Here is a 21455-nt window from a genome sequence, read left to right on the forward strand (position 1 = left end):
GTGTCGAAATCATGAAAGACGGTACATTGACACTAAACAGTACATAGGTTTGCTGAAAAGGTTTTAACAATTACAGAGTGTCGAAATCATGAACAGAAAAAAAATAAATTAGGGCTCTACATGTTCTGTGGTGGTCTTGACATTGCTGCTTGCTACACTCTTTTAATTCCTTTGAACATGAGTGCGGGCGAGTTCTGCCGCATGCTGAAATGTAGACTTGAATTTTCCTTTGAGCTACCCATTCCCGGGAAGAAATATTAAAAAAGGAAAATAAAGTTCAGCATTCATTAAAAACATCAAATCAAATCTGTTAAAATGTGGTGCCTGGTGCAGAATTGTGTTTTCTTTCTTGCAAATTTTTTTCTCAAGAAAGGCAGATTCTTTCTACAAAGCAGCTGATTTTTAATTTTTTTTTAGTTTTGTATGCTACATGTACATTGTGTAGTTGCAAACTTTGTTGTCTGACCTACAATACAAGAGTGATTTTATGGCCTGTTGAGAAGTTAAGAGTAGTGTTTTTGTTTTTGAGGTGTTGTGTAATTTTTATTTATTAATATCTATTTCTTTCTTTCGTTCTTTATTTATTCATTTATTTTTTAATTTTTTTATTTATTTATTTGTTTGTTTTGTTTTATTTATTTATTTATTTATTTATTTATTTATTTACTCTTTTTTGGAGGGGGGGGGGGGCAGGAAGGATTCTTCTTCAATTCTTAAATGGGATGGCCACCACTTTCTAGGGCATTTATATATATATTTTTTTTAAAGAATTTATCAGGATCTCACTTCCCAAAAAATTCATCCCTATGGAATGCACGGCTGAAAAACTTGGTTTACAGTCAGCAGTCTCTTCGTAACACTGTGGCGTCACAGGCATGACTTTATGTATTTATGTAATTATTAAAATGGAGTATGAAAATCTAGAGAGCACTATACGCCCTTCAAAAGTTCTCCATCATTGACTTTAAAGGAACACGTAGCCTTGAATGGGTCGAGTTGGTCTTTGAAAAGCGTCTGCAACTGTTTCTTATTAAATGTATGGTTAGAATGATGTTGTCAAAGTATAATACAATGATATACACACATTTGCCTCAAAAATGAATGGGTTTGTTGTTTAACTTTGCGTACTAACACGGTCGGCCATTTATGGTCAAAAATTTGACTCCCATAAATGGCCGACCGTGTTAGTCGAAGAGGTAAAAGGATAACCACGCAATTTCGAGGCATATTTGTGTAGATCATTGTATTCTACTTTTAAAACCTCTTTCTAACCATACGGGTGCATTTTATCACAAACGGTTTCAAAAGCTTTGTATAGACCAATTCGTCCGATCCAAGGCAATGGTTCCTTTAAGATTTTCCAACGGAAGAGCCCTATGAAAAAGAAAAAGTCCCTCTTTCAACATGTTCAAAGATGAATTTACAGGCCTGTTGCAATATTTAAGTTCAGTATTCACAGTGCCTGTCATTTCATGTTTGTGTACATTCTGTCATAAGGATAATTTGACATAAATAAGTTAAAGTGGAACTTTCCCAATCAATGGATTGCACTGGCCCTAGCTATAACGTCAGTGTAAGCTTGGGCGATATCGATTTATTTTATTCACGATATATCGCCGACAATATATCGCGATATTCGATATAATCGCGATTAATGAAATTTGACATCATCAGTCGTAAAACTCCAAGTGAAAGTTGTAGAAGAGACAGTCCTAGCATAAGAGAGGTGTTTTAATGACCTATTCTTCTGGTTTTACTCCAAACCTATGGGGTTCAAGATGTCTCAGCTAGCAAATACATTGCGATATTTAATCGATATATCAATATATCGCGATATATCGATATTTCGATTAAAACCAAATCCATCCGATATCAAAATCGTGTCCAAATTAATATCGCGATATTCGATAATATCGTGATATCGCCCAGTGGATTGGAGTGGATTGGACCAATTTATGGGGCTAGCCCTAGCTGGAGTAGGGTAGGAAGTCTGTTTATTTTTACAATCCAAATCTGATAGGGGGCCTATTTGATAATTTAATTAAATTAAGACTCAAATCTCAAAAAAAAATTCTACACGTCTCGTTTATCTTCATCATTAATTACAACTTTGTCCTACAGCTTACCCAACGGTGACAAACTTCTTAAATGTTCGAGTTTTTCAATTTCCTCGAGAACACAATCCAACTTCTTGTTGTTACCTTGCCCTTCACAGTAGCACGTGTGTTGCACAGTGTGCCGGTGGCCATTGCACTTGCACTGCAAATCACACGCTGTCAAATGAAATTGTCAATTTTCTCCGCTCTTTTTTCCCGTAAAATTTACGAATTTCTTGTCTCCTTTTCGGCATGCTGGTTCTCTTCGACTAGGTTTACAAGAAAATTCGGTCAAAGTAAGAAGTTTTCAACTTAAAAATGCTGCAAAAAGATTTAAAATCTTTCACTTTGCTGAGCAGACGGTCAACTCCACTGCACATAAGTGTCAACTTCCTGGTGTGAGCATGCGCAGTAAACGAATCTTCCTCCTCCAAGACATTTAAGTCACGTGGCGTAACTAGGGGCGGTGGGGGTTGGGGGGGGGGGGCGTGTACCATCACGCGTTGACGATGTCAATGCTCCCCCCTGTGCACTCCTTCCCCCTAATTTGAAATCTGGACTTTTGTCATTTAAAATACCACCAAAGTAAAAATTTACAAAGTTTTCATTTGGTTTTCGGAGACTAAATTATTATAGGAAAGGATTATAAGGGATCAGCGTATACAGAATCGTTTGGAAAGGAGCTTAGACCACTTTTCAGCAGTGGATTTTGTAAGGAAGCAGCAAGCTACATTACTCATATGAACGTGAATATCTAAAATGGTCTTTAAAATTATTCGTTTGATTTTTTCTGATGTTCGTCGCCCATTGTTTGAAATTGACGTATTCCTTGCGGATTTGGCCGCTGGAAACTATGATTGGTAACACATAACTTCACAATTCGTGGCAGCTATAGACCTTATCGCAAATACCAATGCGCAAGCGCAGACTGTTGAATGAGGCGCATTGTGGGATTGATATGGATCAAATTTGGATACCAGCTGGACCACAATGCACCTAATTCCAAGCTTTACGCGCGCGCCCCGGTATTTGCGTAAAGGTCTATGGACCGATCCGGCCTGTCATTCAAACTGTGCGCGTTCACCCATTTGACCAATCACAGCAACGATTGTGGTCGGACAAACTCGGTCATGCGTGCGCGTATAATTTGGCACGCGCGGCAGAATCGTGCAGAATGTCATTGGGAGTGCTTGTACACGTGTCTTGCTCACGTGCGCGGTGGGCGGAGCTTAGTGGAAAGCCGGAACGGTCCATTCAAATGTATTCCATGAGAATTAAATAGTGCATTGCGTTAATATGAGTTCTGAGTAGAATCAGCTCAGCTCATATTAAACTAGCATTGCAAAAAACCGACCCGCAAAAAAACAAATGGGGGGGGGGGGGTATATCAACGCAGTGACTTCTTAGATAAACCCACGCTTTGGTTTGCGATTCAAATCATATCCCACTGGAAGAAAAAAACCCAGCCCCCCCCCCCCCCCCCGAGTCATTGCAAGGCCAGTGACATTCTATCTTTACACATATATTTTAACATAATTTCCATTTATTTGGGGCAAAAAGGGTATTCGTCAAGGTTCTCATATTAATTAAAATGGAAATTTTGTCCTTGCAACTAATTGTATTTATTCATTGGGTTTGATAATATACAGAAAGTCATTAACATACATACATTGCAATCATGTACATGAGGACACAAACTACAACTCAGTTAAAGGTGAATTTAACATAACATAATTGGTTCTTATATAGCGTATACATTCAAGTAGCTATAGATTCAGGAACTTTACATCAAAAATATCTCTATTCTTTCCACATACTTTTAGAAGATTGCTCCAATCTTCAGCCCACTTCAGGGAGCATAAGCCCTCATAGCAATTAAGTCAAAAACAAAGTTTCAGAACATTCACAACAAATACTTATTTGTCGTAGTGCTTTTGTTTAAAAAAACTTTATGGCTCCATTTCATAGAACTGCTTAAAAATATATATATATAAGCACAGCAAAAAATAAGTTTACCGAACCTAGGTTACCAGCCCGCCAAAATAGAATGTCACATGCATGTTTTGTATTAACTGGTATCCTGCTCAGAATGTTGCTCAGCAGCAAACCAGTGCCCAATGTCATAAAGCAGTTCAGCAGAATTATCTGCTCAGCAAATTTATTGGCTAAGCAGGAATAAATGACCGGAGTACCAGTCGCATCATTGGGATCTGAATGGTGTTCTGGAAACCCTTTTTTGCGAATTAGCAACTGTTATTGTGCTAAGCGAGATTTTTGTGCTCACAGGCTTTATGAAACTGGGCCCAACACGCATTTTTTGCTGCTTTGGGGCAGCTCTATGGAAGCATGTCTATATAGGCCTACAGTGATGTAAATCTCATGCGCACGACAACACACGCAGTATTTCCAACAACTAACATCTGTTATAAATACACGTAAATTTTAATTCAACGGTTAGTTGTGGCACTAGCCTCGATTTCATAAATGTGTCAATGTCAAACAAGATACCGAGAGAGGAGACTAAAAAATGACCGCACAGAGCAGCTGTGTTTACTGAGTAAATAGAACGTCGTCTAAAGACTAGGCGTTTCTCAAGAAGGTATTTAATCTTCCAAGACGTGCATCTTGTCCATGCCAGTTTTAAAGGGGTTGTATACGTTTTTGTAATTGGAATCCTGTTGCAGATATAAAACATAAAACTAAAAATTCTTCCAAAAGGTGGTAGCGTTTTTGAGATACTGCCGAAAATCTGGAGCTGTTATGTCCACACAGGGAGAATAATCTGCAATCTGGGTACACAGTCTGAGAAACGTTACTGCAGTAACGCTCCTCAGATTCAAATTAATTTGAGGGATAAAAAAAATGATATTTTTTTTCCAAATTGGGAGAACTGATCATAAGTTTCTCAATGCATTATACTACCCAAAGCTGTTGTACTTCTTACCAACGTAAGTTTTGTTGCATTAATTTTCAGTCAATATCAAATGTATAGACCCTAATAAAGCTATTGTAAAACAGTATATTCACAGCCATACAGACCATCATGTATTCGACGAAACAAGTACCATAAAGCCTCCAACACCGCATTGATATAAATTTATCATTAGCTTAACATTTGCACACTCTTTGGTTGTCATGGTAATAGGACACACTACAAGGACTAGCAAACAGTGCTTGTACTTCGCATAAACACTGCTTTCATGAGTTAATCATCTGACATCCATTAAACCACAGAGAAGCAAAAGTCTTCTTATGGCGATACCAATTTCCTTACATTTGGACGGGTTTTGTAAAATGAAAAACTCGTTCTTGCATTCGCGTTCATGCTTTACTTGCACTGGATCCCTTTAGTAATCAGTATTCTCACTTAGTGTATCCCCGCAAATGCATGCAATAACACATCTGAAAACATTTTGACTCAATTGGTCATCGAAGTTGCAAGAAAAAAGAAAGAAAAAACACCATTGTTGCACAAGTTTGTGTGCTTTCGGATGCAAAATAAAAGACTTTTAATAATTGCGTGAGATATTACTTCTTCTTTTTTAACCACGTTACTTCAGAGGATAGCCGTTTCTCACAATGTTCAGCTCTCTGTTACTCATTGCCAAGTAAGTGTTTATGCACTCAGAAAAAGAATGGTAAAAAAAAGTTATGTTAAATGTGTTAAGTAAAAAAATACTTAACATAAGTAAAAATTAATGAAAAATTTAAACAAGATGTTTGTGTAAATAAAAAACTACTCAAATAGTTAGTAAAACTAATAGTTTACATAACTTAGCAACTTTAAACACATATTATGCAAATTTCACTGAACTGGTTGTAAAAGTTTACATGGTGTTTAGTAAACCACGATATTTTACTCAAGTATTGTGCAAAATACGCAGCGTGTGACTTGTCTGCTGGGGTCGCGCTCTGCAGTTCCACAGTGTAACCACACACAACGTAACGAAATGGATCTCATGAAGGAAAAACTTCTTGAGTGAAACTTCCCTCATTTAGTTGAGACGTTTGACGGTAAGTACTATAACATATTTCTGTGTTGATGTTATTATCTGTAGTGATAGACTATAAACGACTCGTTAGCACAGATAAAGGGACAGTTGAACGTCATATTTTGACTGACAAAACTTTTAAACAGTGACTTGAACATCACAAATACATACGTAGGTCTGATCAATGGTCCCCGTATTGTGCACACAATACACGTACAACATGCATCGTTGGAGACCATTGTACACATGTCATGTACATCGCCACTGTGTTAAAGCTTCACCACTGCATACAGCCACGGTGCATCAGGCCAATGATTGGTCTAACTTTAATCTCTCATTTGTTCAGAAGAACAATCAAATAACTTTTTAACATTTTGTCTTTACAAGATACTGACAAATGATACAATTGACTTAAAATGCAAATTCTGGGAGAGGGGAATCGCACAAACACATCTACCCTTTGTTTATTTTAACCTGTTAAAGGAATTATTCAAGAAATCTCACCCCCCCCCCCACACAAAAAAAAAAGGAAGAAAGAAAAAGAACAAAAAGAAAAATCAGATAAAGATCAAGAAAAATCAAAGTTTTCAGGTTGCCTACTGTTATGTGGGATTGCATATATAGCACCAAAATTATCTCTCCTCCTGGGATCCTATCACCTTATTCCAGAACTGCAAGTCTCCATCATTGAACCTTTTGTTGATTTGTTTATTTTTTAAGCCCCTATGTATTTGTTTATTTATTTTATTTTAATCAATTTTTATTTGTACTTTTTTAAATTTATGTGCATGTACATCATATACAAATTGTATTGCACATACATTGCAGTACTGGAACATTGTCTCTATTGATCTATAAGTGTTGTAATATGATAATTAAACCACTATTGATATAAAATAATGATTTAATCTGACATTGTGTGTACCCCATCCTTATAAGACAATCAGATTAAATCATTATTTTACAGCAAAATTGGTTTAATTGTAATATTACAATACTTTAAGTTCATTACAGACAATATACACGTGTCATACAATTTGTACTGCACCCCCATTGAAATTTAACCTATTGTGTTTAATATTATTTCCCTTTATGCAGGAAAACACAAGTTTGGACCAGTATTTGAAAGACATCAACAGGGACACCAGATCGCAACCATGCTGATACTAGGTGGGTCTGCACTGGCTCCACAGCAAGTGTTCGTAATTTTTGAGCAAATGCATTTGAACAGTCATCCCTTGTGAAAGCACTGGATGTGTGTTTCAAAACACATTTTGTCTTCGACTTGAGCTACCAGGAGAAGTGTTCTGGCGTTTGGGAGTTCATTGAATTGGTTGTGTTTGAACTCAAAGGCGGTGTGAAGAGCAGCACTATTCGAGAGTTCAGGGCTTACTGTTCATCTCATGATGCATCTGATTAATGTTGACCATTCCATAAGCATTGTAGTTAAAGAAGTTCTTGCACAAAATGTTTGCAAATACGTATCAAAATCATAAGAGATGTGATAGTTGTGATAGTTTGGATTTATGGAACAACCTTACAGTTTAAATAGGAACTCAAAGGTCAAATTCAAATTTGTATTCAATACCCTTCCAGTTTTGTCAAATTTGTCAAAATGTCAAATTCAACGCCGTTTTGATTGCTTAGCGACAATTAGGATAAACCAATAATTCCCCATACAAATTGTTCAAACCCAAAATTGAATTTGACCTTGGAGTTCTTCTTTAAGCTGTGTTAGCCTGGAAGTTATTATTCTGACCTTGCCAATTAATGTAATTTGACCATTCCAGAAGCATTGTAGTTAACCCTCTAGTCCCTGCACCGCCCGAGTTTCTGAAAACAAATTTTTCAAGATTCTTGCAGTAAACAACTGGAATCGTAGTTCAATTTTTAAAAGATAGCTTAATATTTATGCACAATTTGTTACCCTTTCGGTAATGTTTGTATAAAAGTACAAGCTCCCATTGGGAACAATAATCGGCTCTCGAATATTTTTTTGTAAGGATAAAATGGACACAATAGCTTTTCAAGGCTTTTATCTGACTCAATGCTCAAACTAATTAAATGCGAAGGCGTTAGTTTTCGACAATGTCAATATTAATGATGAATAAATACAGTTTCCTTTGTGTTTACTAATTGGTATGAGCTAAATTATTTCATCGTCATTAGCTTCGATGAAATAATTTAGCTCATACCAATTAGTAAACACAACGGAAACTGTATTTATTCATCATTAATGATGATATTGTCGAAAACTAACGCCTTCGCATTTAATTAGTATGAGCATTGAGCCAGATAAAAGCCTTGAAAAGCTATTGTGTCCATTTTATCCTTACACAAAAATATTCGAGAGCCGATTATTGTTCCCAATGGGAGCTTGTACTTTTATACAAACATTACCAAAAGGGTAAAAAATTGTGCATAAATATTAAGCTATCTGTTAAAAATTGAACTACGATTCCAGTTGTTTACTGCAAGAATCTTGAAAAATTGGTCTTCAGAAACTCGGGCGGTGCAGTGAAAGTTCTTGCACAAAATGTTTGCAAATACGTATCAAAATCATAAGAGATGTGATAGTTGTGATAGTTTGGATTTATGGAACAACCTTACAGTTTAATAGGAACTCAAAGGTCAAATTCAAATTTGTATTCAATACCCTTCTAGTTTTGTCAAATTTGTCAAAATGTCAAATTCAACGTCGTTTTGATTGCTTAGCGACAATTAGGATAAACCAATAATTCCCCATACAATGTTTAAACCCAAAATTGAATTTGACTTTGGGGTTCTTCTTTAAGCTGTGTTAGCCTGGAAGTATTTATCTGACCTTGCCAATTAATGTAATTTGACCATTCCAGAAGCATTGTAGTTAAAGAAGTTCTTGCACAAATTGTTTGCAATAAAGTATCAAAATCATCAGAGATGTGATAGTTGTGATAGTTTTGATTTATGGAACAACCTTACAGTTTAAGCTGTGTTAGCCTGGAAGTATTTATTCTGACCTTGCCAATTAGGTAGATTTTTTGTAATTTTTTAAATTCACTGAAATTGTTGACTGATTATGAAACATACAGAACACCCCATTTTGCACATGTGATGTTTTGGATTGTTAATGTTATTACCATTAAATTTTTATTAAAAAATTGAAATTCGAAATTGAAATTCATGTTGTAGTCGCCAAGTCTCAGTATTTATGATGTGTCCATTTATTACAGCCCTAAACTCCATGAAATAACACTTTGCTAGTATTCAACACAAGCATTGTGTATATTATTACCAGTTTTAAAGGCACACAGTTTACATTAAAAATCTGTAAAATCTATACTTCAAAATAAGGTAATTATTTTACATGAGTGGATTTATACCCAGCAATTCAGTAAAAACAATACCCAATATTGATGTAAAGTTTTACACAACTATTTACATTGTAAAGCGGTAAAGTCTTACGTCACAACTAAGTAATATTTTACATGAGTGGGTTTACCCAACAATTCAGTAAAGAAAACTACCCAATATTTATGTAAACTTTTACACAGCTATTAAGCAAGATATTACCCAACGCCTGTTGGGTAAAGTTTTACCTAATAGTTATGGTGTTCGCCCACTACATCTAAAACAGGTAATATTTTACACAAGTTGTGTAATACTTTCTCTGTGTGTGGTAACAGTTACTTTGAGTGTAGTAACGAATAGTGTCCAGTACCTTTAAGATGTTATATTGAAAACGTTTCCAAGCCGAGAATTACAATTTTCATTTAGTCTTGGATGTAATGAGAAACTCGAGTTCAAGTATAAATTCTAAATGGTCGGAAAACATAATATGGGTCCCTGGTGCATAAATGAGCCATTTCCATTAAATGTTCTTGTTCTTTAATATCCCAATATGCTGCTTTCAAACTGACCTACAAATTGCTATAATAATTAAGTATACACTGATGAAACGAACTGGACCTTTTGATGCAAACATAGGGACCTATATGATACAAAACATCCGTAATTGTCCCTACATCGACGATTGTCATGTGTGTTTTCTAATTTATGACGACCTTGCATAATATTTGCTCGTAATAATCTCGCTGATAGGAATTTCTTTTTCCTGCGGTACTTCCATTAATTGCTTGGAGTTTTGGGGGTTCGCTTTAACATTTCTTAAAAATGAATTCTTGGTGCTCTACATTTAGGCCTACCGATATTATATTTTTTTAGAATGAATAAACTTAAGTAGGATTTGCTCCTGATATATATTTGAACTGGTAGGTAGGTTTTGCCTGTATAATGTGGTGGGTTGTCATTTAGCCTTCGAGAAAGACCCTGCTAGGGTTGAAACGTCAGGCTTTTGCATGAAATTACACAATAATATCGAGAGAACCGATGGGCCAAATGTCTTAAAAGCAGCTATATATTGCTTGAGATGTTCCGCTTAGCACTAATGGAGTCGATCCCTACAAACTGCCCGAGGATTGGCGTCAAATAACTGATTATTTTTCAGCCCAGTTATCTGATGATGTCGGTATTGTGCCTACTGATTATTTCACTCGGACAAAAATTCTGAGTTTTTTGTTTATATGGGAAGAATCTGAACTCACTAAACATAAATTAAATTGAACACAATCTGACAAGAATGATCGGCCAGTTACACTCATCGTGGTACTCCGGGTCGCCTCGAACCCGATTCAACAAGCCAATGACACAACATTGAGGGTTACTATAAACACAGCCCATGACTAACATTAATGATGTTCGTCTCACTCCATGCAGTATCAATCGCTTCTGGGAATATTTAAAGGCACTGGCCTGGACACTATTGATAACTACTCAGAATAATTGTTAGCATATCAACTTACTTGGTAACGAGTAATGGAGAACTGTTGATAGTATACAACATTGTGAGAAACGGTTCCCTCTAAAGTATTACGTAGGTTTTTGAGAAAGAGGTAATTTGTCAATCAGGTAAAATTTTACTGTCATCATCTTGTGATGTATTAACACAAAACTATATATTCATGCCTTTAAAATGTCGCAATGCCTTCAAAATGTGTCTCTCAATTTGGTTCAGTTTGGAATTACTCTTTTTTGGAGTTCATCAAGCAAAAACACCACAGTGTGTTGTAACCAGCGAATAGTGATATAAAAAACACATATCCAAATACGGTCCGCCATTAATTGTGTCAACAATTTGACCTAAAAAATAGTAGACCGTGTTTTGTAGGAACTGCACACATCCACACACATCTGTGGATATTTTTGTGATTCATTATTCCACCTCAACAGAACCTTTCCAACCATAAATCATTTCAAAACTGGCTTATTTTTATAGCCTGAAGGTACCCAATCCACAAGCAACGTGATCCCTGAAACGTGGTAATGTATACTGACACTATTGTTTACCATTTCCCACTTTTCCCAACAAAGCAGATTTTAATGCTCGAGTTTGGTATCCGATCTCAACCTCCGTTTCCTTAATCCATGGTTACGGCTAAGTCACTTTATACATGGGACCAGCTGCAGCATTTTCAACCCACATTACAACCATGCTCAAACCAGGAGATGTTTGGTGTCAGAGGTGGGATCAAACCGGTCACGGAAACGTTTCCGCAAGAAGGGAATTGCCTTTTCTGCAGTTACAAGACTTTTTTCGAATATCTTATTCTTGTACTATATGACTTGAAAAAAGTTTGTGGTACGAAAGTGTTGTGGTGTTGTAGGGTGTTTTACGGCGCGTTGATTCAAACAGGTTGTCAAACTGATTTTGTTTAAGTGTTTTTGATTGGGGTGGGGTTTTTTTTTGGTTTTTTTTTTTTGTTTTTTGGTGGGGGGAAGGGTAGGGCTCCCAATTTGTTGTGTTTGCAATTTTCATTTTAATAATATTTCAAATGGAAAGGGGTCTGGTTGTAGAGTACACATCTCCTGGTGACATTTTTGTATAGTTTGTTTTTCTTGAAAGCCCCCTATTGAACTTGTATTCATTGTAAACATGTCTATCAAAAATATAAATTAGCTAGATAAATAACTACTTCACAGGTTTGTTATGTTGAGCTACACCAACTGAGAAAACTGGTCTTTACAACTACAACGTGTCTGTGGTGCCTTTAATGGTCTGCCAGTTTGGTGATTCAATGTGAGGCAAATTTAACATTTCAAACTCTCGGTTCAGTGTTTCGCTTGATCAGTGTCGACAGGGTCGATACGACCAGGAATCCATTATGACAAGGGTGTACGTAAAACCTTTTTACGTCTTCAACTCTTTGAAGGTGAAATAAGATCAATGGAATACTCTGAACTCGGGCCAATTCCCTGACAACCCTGGCCGTTTGACTGGCCTTGGAATGACGATAAAGTCAGTTAAATATTGGACAATGGACATAGGACATTCACATAGGTTCAACAGTGAATGTCTTATTTTTATCTAAAATATTGGACATTGGACATCCACATAGGTTTGTACAGCGAATGTCTACTTTTTATCTCGATATTGGACATAGAACTTTCACATTGATTGGTACAACAAATGTACACTTTTTATCTCGATATTGGACATTCACATAGGTTTTTACATACAGCAATGTCCAATCTCCAAATGAAAAGGACATTCACTGTACCGATACCAATACGTAAAAATGTCCAATATCGAAGTAGCAAAGTATACTCTCTGTACAAACCTTCACTGTGAATTCCCAATATCCAATATCAAACCAACTTTACTGTCATGTTGATTTCAGAAGATTATTTTTCAATCCAGTACCGCGTCAATTTTTACATTAATGCTAACGAATCATGTAATAAGATCCATTTTTTCCGAGTCAACAAACTGAAACATACGGAAACTGCTTGAATTTAAAAACAATTTCCAAAATGGTTTGAAATTTTGTTTTTAACCCATCAGTCATCACGTATTGATGCTTGTCCTTCATGCGATACATTCGTTGAATTTGCCTAAAAGGTATGAGTTTACAAGTTGCTCATAATATAGTCTACTCTATATTTTGCTGAAAGGCATTGCCGCCTTGTCAAGTACTGCAAGAGTCCTTCTAAAACATTATTTAACATCTATAGAGATAGAAAAGGGGGAGCTATCTCCAGTACCATTTTAGTGTTGGGGGGAGGGGGGATAATGACGCATTTAAGATTGCATTCAGACATAAACAAGGCCAGAGATGATAAGTGCTACAGAAAATTGACTCTCTCCAACCTAAAAAGAACTCATGAGGAATAATAACCTACAAATGGACAGTCACAGTAATGACATCTGTAATAATGCTTGCAACTGCACCATGACTATACTCGACCTAGAAGTGTGGTTTGTTTTTGGGTCGTGTGTTTGCAGAAGGCAGAATTTGAAAATGGAGCAAGACGTGCATCAAGGAACTATATCAATATTGAAAATAAAGTAGGTTACAATTTGATCTTCGTGTAGAAACATCGAAGCTTAGTTATCAGTCCACAACATGGCGTCTTACAGCTCAAACCTGGACCCAATTTCATAGAGCTGCTCAACAAAATAATGCTCACCAGAAAAAAAGTTGTCAGCTAAAATGCCATTTCATATGTATAAAATGTGACTGGTACCCTGCTGATTGTTGCTAAGCAGAAATTTGTTAAGCAAAACTTTCTGCTTCAAAGTAATGTAGTTATATAAAATGAGATAAGTTTTTAACATATGAGGTCAGTTTTCATGCCCCAAAAATTTAATCTGAGAAGCATTACAGCCAGTAACATTTTACTCAGATTGCATATTCTAACTGGGGGTTAATCTACATGCGTAGATCTTACCCTCCAGCAGTCCCCAAAACCGAACTTGTGAATGTTTGTCCAATTTGCACGATTCACATCGTATCATGATGATTCTTTTGTAGAAATGAACAAGAAGAAAACAAAAAAGGACCAGAAAATTATTTTAACTTACCCTGGTCTGCACATGCAGTTGGGTCCTCATCGTCCCCTTTCTGGCAGTTATAAACCCCATCACATTGCCGAGCCTTTGAGATGCAAACCCCATTCGTGCATTTGAGATACGTGGTTGGGCAACCACCCGATGAGTCTGTGAAAACGAGGACAGAATTACATTGGTACAGAGTACATTCACAAGCACATTGAAAGGTTAAAGTATTGAATGTTGCATTTGAGAAATGGTTTTACCTTTATGAAGTTTGTGATAACAACTGGCATGGTTCCATTGCTCGAATAAAGAACTTAATAGTCCCCTATTCCGTTTTCGACCGGAATCTCTAAAAGTTCATGCTCGATTTTGAACAATTTGATGAGCAATGTTTAACATAACCAGTTTAAGTTTTGATTTAACAATGGCAGATGCCATTGCACAAATAAATAATTTAGCTCCCTATTCCGTTTTCGACCGGAATCTCCACAAGTTCATGCTTGATTTTCAACAAGTTGATTTATAATGCTTAACATATCCAGCTATAACACGGCAGGTTCAATTGCACGTAATCCGTAGACACTTGATTTCGGACAAGTTGATAACAAAGTTTAACATAGCCAGTTCATTTTACGCAGTTTTAACTGCATAAAAACAACTCGTGAATTTCAACAGACTGCTCTTTTACTATTCACAGACGGTGAAAATCACGGCCAGAAAGTCATTACACCCAAAAGCGAGACGTGATTTATCGCGGTTAGAAGTAGTAATGGCGGAAGTTGTCTGTGCGTCTACTCGCAAGAGGTAATAATGAACTGGTAATGACAGTCGGTCCTAAGTGCAATCTATATGAACTGATGTAATTTGCAAGCGAGGTTTGGGTTTTCTAACACACGTCAATGACGCAGCAACTTCCTGGTGCTAAAAGATGAGGTACTCGGGGATTATACTCTCGTGAGATTTGACGAGTGTAAGGAAACGCGAGCACGAGGAATTAAAGAGCCACATGAGATTTTAATGTCATGTGATCGAGAGGTGTACAGCGGCTTTTCATCAGCAGATACACCTGGGTATCAGGCCGTAGAAAGTTATCATATCTTTATCATAATTCAACGGCGTGAGAATGTTAGGGCCAATGTCGCACGAAGAATAACCGCGATCTAATGTCGCACAAGGCAATTGACAAGAAGCAACCAGCTCCGGGCAAACTTAAAGTATAATAATATAATCACATTTGATTAAAACTCACAATTGTTGGATAAATCTTTTAAGGGGGGGGGGGGGGCGTCGTAGGACATAGTTTGAAAAATTACTCATGGCAGCATGAGTAGTCCTTAAGCATGCCCTGCACACGGTTGCCTTCAAGTTGCTTGGAACATAAAGGTTGTCTCGTGTGACAGGGCCCGTTAAAGTCTGAATTTCAAAAAAAATAGAATATTGCATGCATATAGGCAAGGTTAGGATAAATCACCAAATTATGCAAGATCACATACAATATTGTCTGTTTTCAAGAAAGACATCACTGAATGTATAAACAATCAACTGGGGATCATGCTGTTTACTTAGGGAGCAATCGCGGCAGTCAAGTTATTGTACAATCATTTGGGATTTGTTTGCATTCTAAATATAATCTCCTCTTAGTGAACAAACAGTTGATTAATATTTGCAGATTTATTCTCCCCTTAGTTGACATTCATACAAAATTCACTCTTATGGTCAGCATCAATTTAGTAAGGCCTCTGGTGCGGTTTCCTTGGCTGACCAAAATTAATTACTGGTCTCGTTCTGCAACCATGCAATTCAAATGGAATTAATTATGAGTCGTACACTCCCATGACGATAATGGGCAAGTTATTGGAATTATTTTCTAATATCCGGGGTTTTTTTTCGTCAGAAGGTAATGTAGCATTCTTTAAGGCAATGGAAATCACGTTTGGTAATGACTCCAAATAATTAATAGCACAAAAACTTACTGTGTTTCTGTACTTGGTAGCGAGCATCGGAAAGATAGTTAAACAACTTTGTGAGAAGCGAATCCCTCTATTAAATTAAACCTAGTTTTTGAGAAAGAGGTAATTTCTCACTAAAATATTTGAGTCTGAGAAAAGCATCTGATACACCAAAATGAGAACACTGGTCGTTGACAATTACCAAACGTGCCCAGCTCCCGCTCCATCCCCAAAGAAGAAAAAAAACGGGTAAATACTTAAAGTCTCTGATTTCAAAATTTGCATCCCAAAATACATCCAAGCTGATCTCGGCACTATCTTTGAGTAAACTCAGGACATTGTCCCTGCTTGTTAAAGAGCATGTATACGTGCCGATGTTGTTGTCGTCGTCGTCGTCAGCGTCGTCTTCGTCGTCATCGGCATTATCATAATTAATTGTGGTTGTTGCTGCTGTTGTTGTTGTGGTTGTTGTTGTTGTTGTTGTTGTTTTGGTTGATGTTGTTTTGTTGTTATTTGCTGTTGTTGGTGTTTGGCAGCGATTTTTTGAAGTAAAAACGACTTAAAGCTAGTTATGTTTGTCAAAGATTGTGTGCCAGTTCAAATACATTTTCTTTTGACCAAAGGTTATTTTCAATTGCTGTTTCATCGACTCTTTAATTGACAGTGAACGTTGTAATGGGTTCACACGATTCAACTGGATGGCACTTACTCCGCACAAGTACAACTGCTTTCATTGCCCAACAAATACATTCTTCTTGACTCCGAGGTTTGGGGTCTGTGTACAGAAGAGATTCAGCTTATACTTCCAGACCCCTTCTCAGCACAACGCCGTGAAAAAGACTCACAATCGGGCCGGCCTTCAGCTGCTCAATTAATAAATACTTTCGGAAATTGAAAGTAAGTAGATATCCTATGGATGTCTGCCTGTAGTAAGCATCCAGCTTTTATTTTAATAATTACTAGAAACACGAGCCCTGTGGCTCCTAATTGGAGATAAATATGCTCAGCGTTGGTAACATTTACCCTGCATCACATTTATTGACACAGCTTCTGCTTCCCTAAACCGAGTTCCTATTTTTCAAAATTAATACATGGCGCCATTATTCAAACAAATTGTTTCAATGAATTAAGGGGGCACTTTTAAGTAAGAAGAGTGAGTTTATCTCGCATACAGGTTCATTGTACGTTTTGTAGAGTATGAAATCGAAGTTGATACAAACCTAGAGGCTGGTCAGCAACAACGTACCTTTTGGGCCCATGATGTGTCTTTGTCTTGTTTCCGAATCTTATCCACGAGAGAGAGCACGAGAAACACTTACAGAGTCATCACTTTTCTATAAATCCAAAACAGGTGGTGTTAAAACCCACCGCTCTACAACATCTCAAACCAAACGCATCAAAGAGCAGTGCCACGTTATACACAGGAAGTACAGCCTGTCAGATGAAACTCCTTTCCTTCTTCAACAGTAGACAGAGGAGACAAAATTATCATAGAGAAATTTCATCTGCGGTGCCAAGCTCTCCCATCTCTCTCCCTCTTCCTTTCTTCAGGCAATGACCAAGACCGGGGGATTTTATCCTCTTCAAGTTGCGTCCCATTCAAATTCGGTCTACACAGTTCAACATCACTAAGTGTGCGGCTAGCAGGAAGCTGCATTACCAAGTCACTGCATGTTGTTTAGGTTCGCCAGAGTACCTCTCGGCACCTGTTTCTATAACCTAAGGGATACCATCTTACCCCCCCCCCCCCCCCCCCACACGACAAAGACACAAAAAGGACTCGGTTGATACAGTTATGGGCGATGGGACAGGATGGGCTGGAGGGGGGTGAGGCTAAGATTGTTTGCAATCCGCACAATGTTTACTAACAAATTGTTCTTTCAATGATTAATGCGCATGACTCTACGGTCTTGCGGTGTATCAGTACATTTTATAAAAGGTAAACTGGAAACCTTTGGCAATTGTCAAAGGCCAGTATTCCCACTTGGTGTATCCCACTATATGCATATAACAAACCTGTGAAAGTTTGTAATTCATTGGGCACAAATGATGGGAGCTTGCAGATGCCTAAAAATGGCTTCAGGCTCGTGGGAAATAATGTGTCCCTATACCTGCAGCACCGAGTCAACGGCTCTGCGCCTGGGGTTGAAATATAAACCGCGTATTGGGTACGAGATGGTAAAATACCTTTAAAGGCACTGGATACCTTTGGTAGTTGCCAAAGACCATAAAATAACAATTATAAATGTGAATGTGAAAATTTGGATTCAATTGCTCATCAGAGATTGCAAGAGAATAAAGGAAGAAAAAACATCATTGTTTGATAAATTGATGTGCTTTCAGATGCCAAAAAATAGGTCCAGACCTGGTCTTTTAATATTAATGAGAGAGAAGTTACCTCAAAAACTACGTTACTTCAGAGGAAGCCGTTTCTCACAATGTGTTATACTATTAACAGCTCTCTACTGCTCGTTGCCAAGGAAGTTTTTATGCTAACAATTATTTCGAGTAATTAACAATAATACTGTCCAGAGGTCGATTTAACAAAGACAGTCCCAACTTAGGAACAGTCATAGGAATCTCATAGGAATTATAAAAAACTTAAAGGCAGTGAACACTATTGGTAATTACTAAAAATAATTATTAGCATAAAACCTTACTTGGTAACGGGGAGAGGTTGATAGTATAAAACGTTGTGAGAAACTGCTTTCTCTGAAGTGACATAGTTTTCGAGCAAGAAGTAATTTTCCACGAACTTGATTTCGAGACCTCAGATTTAGAATTTGAGGTATCGAAATCAACCATCTAAACGCATACACAGCATCGTGTGACAAGGGTATTTTTTCTTTCGTTATTATCTCGCAAGTTCGACGACTTATTGAGCTCAAATTTTCACAGGTTTGTTATTTTATGCCTATGTTGAGATACACCAAGTGAGAAGACTGGTCTTTGACAATTACCAATAGTGTCCACTGTTTTTAAGGGTAGTCATAAGTTAGGACGAGTAACTCGTCCTAACTCGAGATAAGACTAGTCGTAACTCTTTGTGAAATTTATCCCTCCTCTAAAGGGTCACTGTTTAAGTCCTACAATGGCGTTGTTCAGCTATCGTAACTACTGCACGGCTGTGATTTGACATTTTCGGTGTTTTTTTATAACTTGTCCCCCAAACAAACATTTTGAAGCCCTTGGGATCTAACCCAAACACAAACTTGGGACTTTGGACAGTCAGGCTTTGGCGTGATGTGTGATTTTCCCCCCGAGGTGAGTTCTTGATAATTCCAACGCCTCCAGACTTCTTCTTTTTATCAAGTTTCACAGTAAAGTGAGGATTGTATTTCAGACTTTTAGAGATTGAGTGGTGAAGCTTGAAAACATCTGACAGAGATTGCTGGAATCTTTCCTTTAGGGAGACGCTTACCTTGAGGTTGTGCAGTAAAACCTTAAAGGAACACGTTGCCCTGGATCGGACGAGTTGATCTATAAAAGGCGTTCCAAACCGTTTGTTATGAAATGCATATAGTTAGAAAGATGTTTTAAAAGTAGAATATGATGATCCACACAAGTATCACTCAAAATTGCACGAATTTCATCTTACGGCGCGAACTAACATGGTCGGCCATTTATGGAAGTCAAAAATTTGACTCTCATAAACGGGCGACCGTGTTAGTCGACGAGGTAAAAAGATAATCACGTAATTTCGAGGCATATTTGTGTAGATCATTGTATTCTACTTCTACAACATCTTTCTAACCATATCGATTTTATAACAAACGGTTACAGGACGCTTTTCAAAGACCAACTCGACCGATCCAAGGCAACGTGTTCCTTTAAGGTAACCCTGGGGTTGAGAATTCATACTTAAAGATATTTGATCAAATATGCTAATATGAAACTAAATTCAGAGTTGTGTAAGATTGGAAATGCCGTGCCCTCTTCCAAAGAAAATAAATTACAACTTACTAAGAAATTCCAGAGCTTGCATAGATATTTAAACTCGTCTCGTGTGTGGAATAGTGATGTGAGGATCAGAATTATTGCAGTAAATGTGTCTTAACTTCGTCTTTGTATGGGGATGGTTGAGAAAAACAACAAGATTTTTGGAGTATTTTTGAGGCCCGTAAAGGAGTGTTTTCTTCCACCAGCCGGATCTGGAAATGATTGTCAAACGGCAAATGAACAGTCAAACGGTAAAAACCAAGGGTGTGTCTTTAGAAATATACAACAATATCCTGGATGGTGTAATTGCATCGGGAATACAAAATAACTAACAAAATAAATTTAGTATTGTATAAGTAAGCCATTTGGGTAAATGGTTTATCCACGAATTCCTAAATCTTACAAAACACAAATGCCAAGAAAGTCTTACAAGAATGTATTATTTAAACTTTAAAGCCATTGGACCCTTTCGGTAAACAGTGTTGTCCAAGGCCCACACTTTGTGTACCACAACTTCTATGTCAAATAACAAACCTGTGAAAATTTAGGCTCAATCGGTCATCGGAGTCGGGATAAAACAACGGAAAAGCCCACCCTTGTTTCCGAGCGTTTCGCCGTGTCATGACATGTGTTTCAAATAAATCCGTAATTCTCGTTAACGAGAATTTATATTGTTTTGCTGTTTTCTCAAAAAGTTAAGCATTTCATGGAATAATATTTCAAGAGAAGTCTTTCACCATTGCCTTCTGTAAACCCTGTAAGTTATTTGTAAATCTGTGAACTTTTTTTTTTCTGAACCGAAAGGGTCCAATGGCTTTAACTCAAGCTGTCTCTAGATGACTGAATAAGTCCATGATCATCTGGTAGCTAAGCAAACTAAACCAAGGAAAAACACGGAAGGAAATCTGTTAAAGGAACACGTTGCCTTGGATTGGTCGAGTTGGTCTTTGAAAAGCGTTCTTTAACTGTTTGTTATAAAATGTATATGTAGTTAGAAAGATGTTGTAAAAGATATTTGTGTAGATCACTGTATTCTATACTTTTACCACATCTTTCTACCCATATGCATTTTATAACAAACGGTTACAGAACGCTTTTCAAAGACCAACTCGACCGATACAAGGCATCGTGTTCCTTTAAGGATTTCGATGATGCAGCTGGGATAAGAAATGCAAAAGACAGTAAGTTGCCATTACGCTAAAAGGAGAGGTTTCCTTTGGGACTGATTCTCAAGAAATGTCCTGAATCCACTCGAGTCGTGGGATCGAGGCTTTAGTTTGACCTATCCAGAAAGATAAACACAATTAAAACAATCTCATTTCGAAAAAGGTCTGCGAACTTGCAAGGTTCAGCATTTACTGCTACTATATAAACTATATCGTTCAAACTTTACCAATTGGTTTTAAAATGAGGTTGAAAAATATCAGAAAAAAAGAAAGAAAAAAGCCTTTTCTAGAAGAGGGGTGCCGCCTTGAAACAATCCCTTTTTTTGTTAGTAATAACATGAAGTTGTACTCAAAAACTTCTGGGTACGAATTTCTTTAGTCCAATGTGAGTGTGAATGCTCTGAACTAATCTTTGGTCAAACTCACTCAAAAATGGTATG

At 37.2% G+C, this 21455-nt stretch overlaps 1 protein-coding gene across 1 annotated transcript in view; it reads right to left on the minus strand.

The window, feature by feature from the left end:
* The window catches only part of LOC117302675, a 78318-nt gene that overhangs the window by 14472 nt on the left and 42391 nt on the right, over positions 1-21455 (minus strand). Inside the window, exon 6 of the mRNA XM_033786663.1 lies at positions 13989-14123. Within this exon, the coding sequence (XP_033642554.1) occupies positions 13989-14123 (135 nt within the window). The remainder of the gene's footprint in view (positions 1-13988; positions 14124-21455) is intronic.

Source organism: Asterias rubens, chromosome 2 (genome assembly GCF_902459465.1).
Source record: "Asterias rubens chromosome 2, eAstRub1.3, whole genome shotgun sequence".
Lineage (NCBI taxonomy): Eukaryota > Metazoa > Echinodermata > Asteroidea > Forcipulatida > Asteriidae > Asterias > Asterias rubens.